At 54.8% G+C, this 3,839-nt stretch overlaps 1 protein-coding gene across 1 annotated transcript; it reads right to left on the bottom strand.

Moving 5' to 3' along the window:
- Window positions 1-1,757: 1,757 nt before the first annotated feature.
- Window positions 1,758-2,810, bottom strand: C5AR1 (complement C5a receptor 1). The gene has a single exon (XM_010177792.1). The coding sequence runs from the start codon at window positions 2,808-2,810 to the stop codon at window positions 1,758-1,760; it is 1,053 nt and encodes a 350-aa protein (XP_010176094.1).
- Window positions 2,811-3,839: the final 1,029 nt, after the last annotated feature.

Below are 3,839 nucleotides of genomic sequence, written 5' to 3'. Positions count from 1 at the left end.
CCACTGTCCCCACCACCCCCACCGTGTCCCAACTGTCCCCAACCATCTCCATTGTCCCCATCTCCATGATGTCCAACTGTCCCCACCATCCCAACTGTCCCCAACCATCTCCACCATGTCCATCTCCATGATGTCCAACTGTCCCCACCATCCCAACTGTCCCCAACCATCTCCACCATGTCCATCTCCATGATGTCCAACTGTCCCCACCATCCCAACTGTCCCCAACCATCTCCACCATGTCCATCTCCATGATGTCCAACTGTCCCCACCATCCCCACCATGTCCATCCTCAATCATCCTCATTGGTGCCCAACTGTCCCCAACCATCTCCACTCTGTCCCACTGTCCCCAACCATCCCAACCCATCCCCACCATGTCCACCATCAACCATCCCAACTGTCCCCAACCATCTTCACTGTGCCCATTCTCATTGATGTCCAACTGTCCCCAACCACCTCCATTGTGCCCATCTCCATGATGTCCAATTGTCCCCAACCATCCCCACCGTGTCCCACCTCAACCATCCTCATTGATGTCCAACTGTCCCCAACCATCTCCACATGCCCATCTCCATGATGTCCAACTGTCCCCAACCATCTCCATTGTGCCCATCCCCATGATCTCCACCTGCCCCCACCATCCCAACTGTCCCCAACCATCTCCACTGTGTCCAACCTCAACCATCCTCATTGATGTCCAACTGTCCCCAACCATCTCCACATGCCCATCTCCATGATGTCCAACTGTCCCCACCATCCCAACTGTCCCCAACCATCTCCACTGTGCCCATCTCCATGGTGTCCAATTGTCCCCACCCATCTCCACTGTGCCCACCTCCATGGTGTCCAATTGTCCCCACCCATCATCCCAACTGTCCCCAACCATCTCCACTGTGCCCCCCACCATCCCAACTGTCCCCAACCATCTCCACTGTGCCTGCCCACCTCCATGGTGTCCAATTGTCCCCACCCATCCCTACAGCACCTGGCTGCTGAAGATCAACCCAACCTTGACCACCACCCTCCATAACCATCTCCCAGCCTCACGAGGTGAACCAAGACCATGGGGTTGGAGTTTCCCACCCATCCCAAGGACCATCCTGGGGGGTGGGAGGAGGACACCACACTGTGGCACTTATTGCATCATCCAGGAACTCCAAAATCTGCTGAAACAGCAAAAAAACCTTGCCCAAGAAACCACCAAAAAGGAGAAGCAAAGGCTGGAGATCTTGCTCAAGGCTTGGAGGAGCTTCAATATTTATTGGCGTGGGTGGACACAGCCATGGTGAAGCCAGGGAGATGTTGAAGGACAGTCAGTCCCCCAGCAATGGGGTGAACTTGAGGGGGTTTTGGGGTGATGGAGGGGGGAGTTGAGCTTCACCCACATCTTGGACCTCACTGGGTGGTGGAGATGTGGGGCTGGGTGGGGTTCATGGGGCAGCTGGGAGAGGGAAGGAGATGGAAATAAGGTCCACTCTTGAGCTGGAGAAGCAGGAGAACGTAGTATTGCGTGGAAGGACAAAGTCCTCTCATCGCTGGTGGGCCACTGAAGAAGCCAGGAGAAGGTCCCCAGGGGTAGGAGGGCACACAACTTCCCTAGGCTCCAAGCTCGTGGGGCAGCTGGTGGGGAAAGGGAGCAATGGAGGCATCTTCTCTCTACGAGACCCAGCAGGACCTCCAGGAGAAAAGGAGAAGGTCATGGTGGTGGTGGTGGTCTCAAGCAATGTTCCAGCCTGGGAGCCACCTCCCTCCTGGTCACACTGTGGTACTGACACTCTGGTCATCCATAGTGGACTTGGTCTTCATCCTGCTGTCCCCGATGGTGCTGGTTGGGTCATCGCTCAGCACACCCCTCAACACGGCTCTCCAAGAACGTTGGAACTTGTCCTTGAAGTCCTGACCCATGACGACGTAGATGATGGGGTTGATGCAACTGTTGATGTAGGCAATGCCGGCCACGATGGGGTCAGCTTGCAGAGCACCTTTGAACAAGCTGCTGTGAGGATGAGTAGAAGCCAAGATCAACCCTACGACGTGGTAGGGCAGCCAACACACGAAGAAGCTGATGATGACCACCAAGATGAGCTTGATGGCTTTCTGAGAGCGGGCAAAGCCCTTGCTGTGGATACGGGTCAGCAGAAGACTGTAGCAAGCTGTGATGACCACGAAGGGCACCAAGAAGCCACAGACAAAGCGGGTGACGGCCGTGATGAGCTCGGTGAGGTGTTGGTGACGTCCCACAGCCACGTAGTCCAAGACACAAGTGACCTTCTCGGAGAAGTCATCGTAACGGGTGGTGCGGAAGATGAAGGAGGGAAGGGTGAGGAGCCCGGCCAGGAACCAGGCGGCTGCACAAGCTCCTCGGGCCAACCCCAAAGTCCGATGGTTTTGACACCACACCGGCCGGGTGACCATGGCACAACGGTCAGCGCTGATGGCCATCAAGAGGAGGACACTGGCGAACATGTTGAGGATGGTGAGGGAAGGCAACAGCTTACAGGCAAAACCACCCAAGGGCCAGTGGTGGTCACGGGCCAGCGGTAGGGCCAGAAAGGGTAGGGCCAGGCAACAGAGGAGGTCGGCCATGGAGAGGTTGAGGAACCAAACGCCGTTGACCGTCCGTCGAAGCTCAAAGCCGGTCACCCAGATGACGGCTCCGTTACCCAAGATGCCCAAGAGGAAGATGAGGGCGTAGAGCGCCAGGACGGCGCGGTAGCGGTGAGGGACCTCATAGCCATCGAAATCATACATGGCATAGTCATCCCAACTGGAGTAATTCAAGGTGTAATTGGGCACGGAGAAGTCCATCCTCCACCAGCTCCTAACCTAGAAACCACACTCTGTTAGACCATCATGGAATGGTTTGGGTTGGAAGGGACCTTCCAAGATCATCTAATCCAACCCCCCGTGCTATGGGCAAGGACATCATCTACTACATCAGGTTGCTCAAAGTCTCACACAGTGGTTGGAAGTGACCGTCCAAGATGATCTAGTCCAACCTCCTACCATGGGCAAGGACATCTTCCACTAGATCAGGTTGCTCAAAGCCCCGTCCATGGCATCACACAAAGGTTTGGGTTGAAGGGACCTTCAAAGATCATCTAATCCAACCCTGTGCCATGGTCAAGGACATCATCTACTAGATCAGGTTGCTCAAAGTCTCACAGAATGGTTTGGGTTGAAGGGACCTTCAAAGATCATCTAAGTCCAACCCCCGTGCCATGGGCAAGGACATCTTCTACTAGATCAAGTTGCTCCAAGCCCTGTCCACAGAGTCATGGAAAGCTCTGGATTGGAAGGAACCTTCAAAGACCATCCAGGACATCTTCCACTAGATCAGGTTGCTTAAAGCCTCATCTAACCTGACCTTAAAGATGTAGCATCTACAACTTCTCAGGGCAACGTGTTCCACCATCTCACCACCCTCACCATAAAACATCTCCTCACTATGTCCACCATCATCATCTCTCCCTCCATCCACCATCCACCTCCATCTCTCCTCATGGAAAAAGAGGCAGCACCTCCAAGACCACCCCAGTGAGATGCTCCTCAACGAGAACGTGTGGTGCAAGCACCTCAAACCTCTTGGCTTCATGCTCCCCCCCACCTTGTCCTGGTCACCAAGGAAGTGGACATTTCCCCACTTCCTCACCGAGCTGCCCCTCGACTACGTGGCGCAAGAAGTTGGATGAGGAAATGCCAGGAGAGTTGCAGCTTCAGCAGCTTCTCCAACATCTACTGAGTGGGTGTCACTGGGGGTGATTTTTGGTTTGGTTCTCAAGGTCAAGAGAAACCTCTTGGTGCCCAAATCATCAAGATAAGGGGGGAAGGGGGGGG

This window comes from Antrostomus carolinensis, unplaced genomic scaffold (assembly GCF_000700745.2).
Source record: "Antrostomus carolinensis isolate BGI_N321 unplaced genomic scaffold, ASM70074v2 scaffold13681, whole genome shotgun sequence".
NCBI lineage: Eukaryota > Metazoa > Chordata > Aves > Caprimulgiformes > Caprimulgidae > Antrostomus > Antrostomus carolinensis.
The sequence above is the reverse complement of the archived record's forward strand: the minus strand, read 5'-3'. Positions and strand labels throughout refer to the sequence as shown.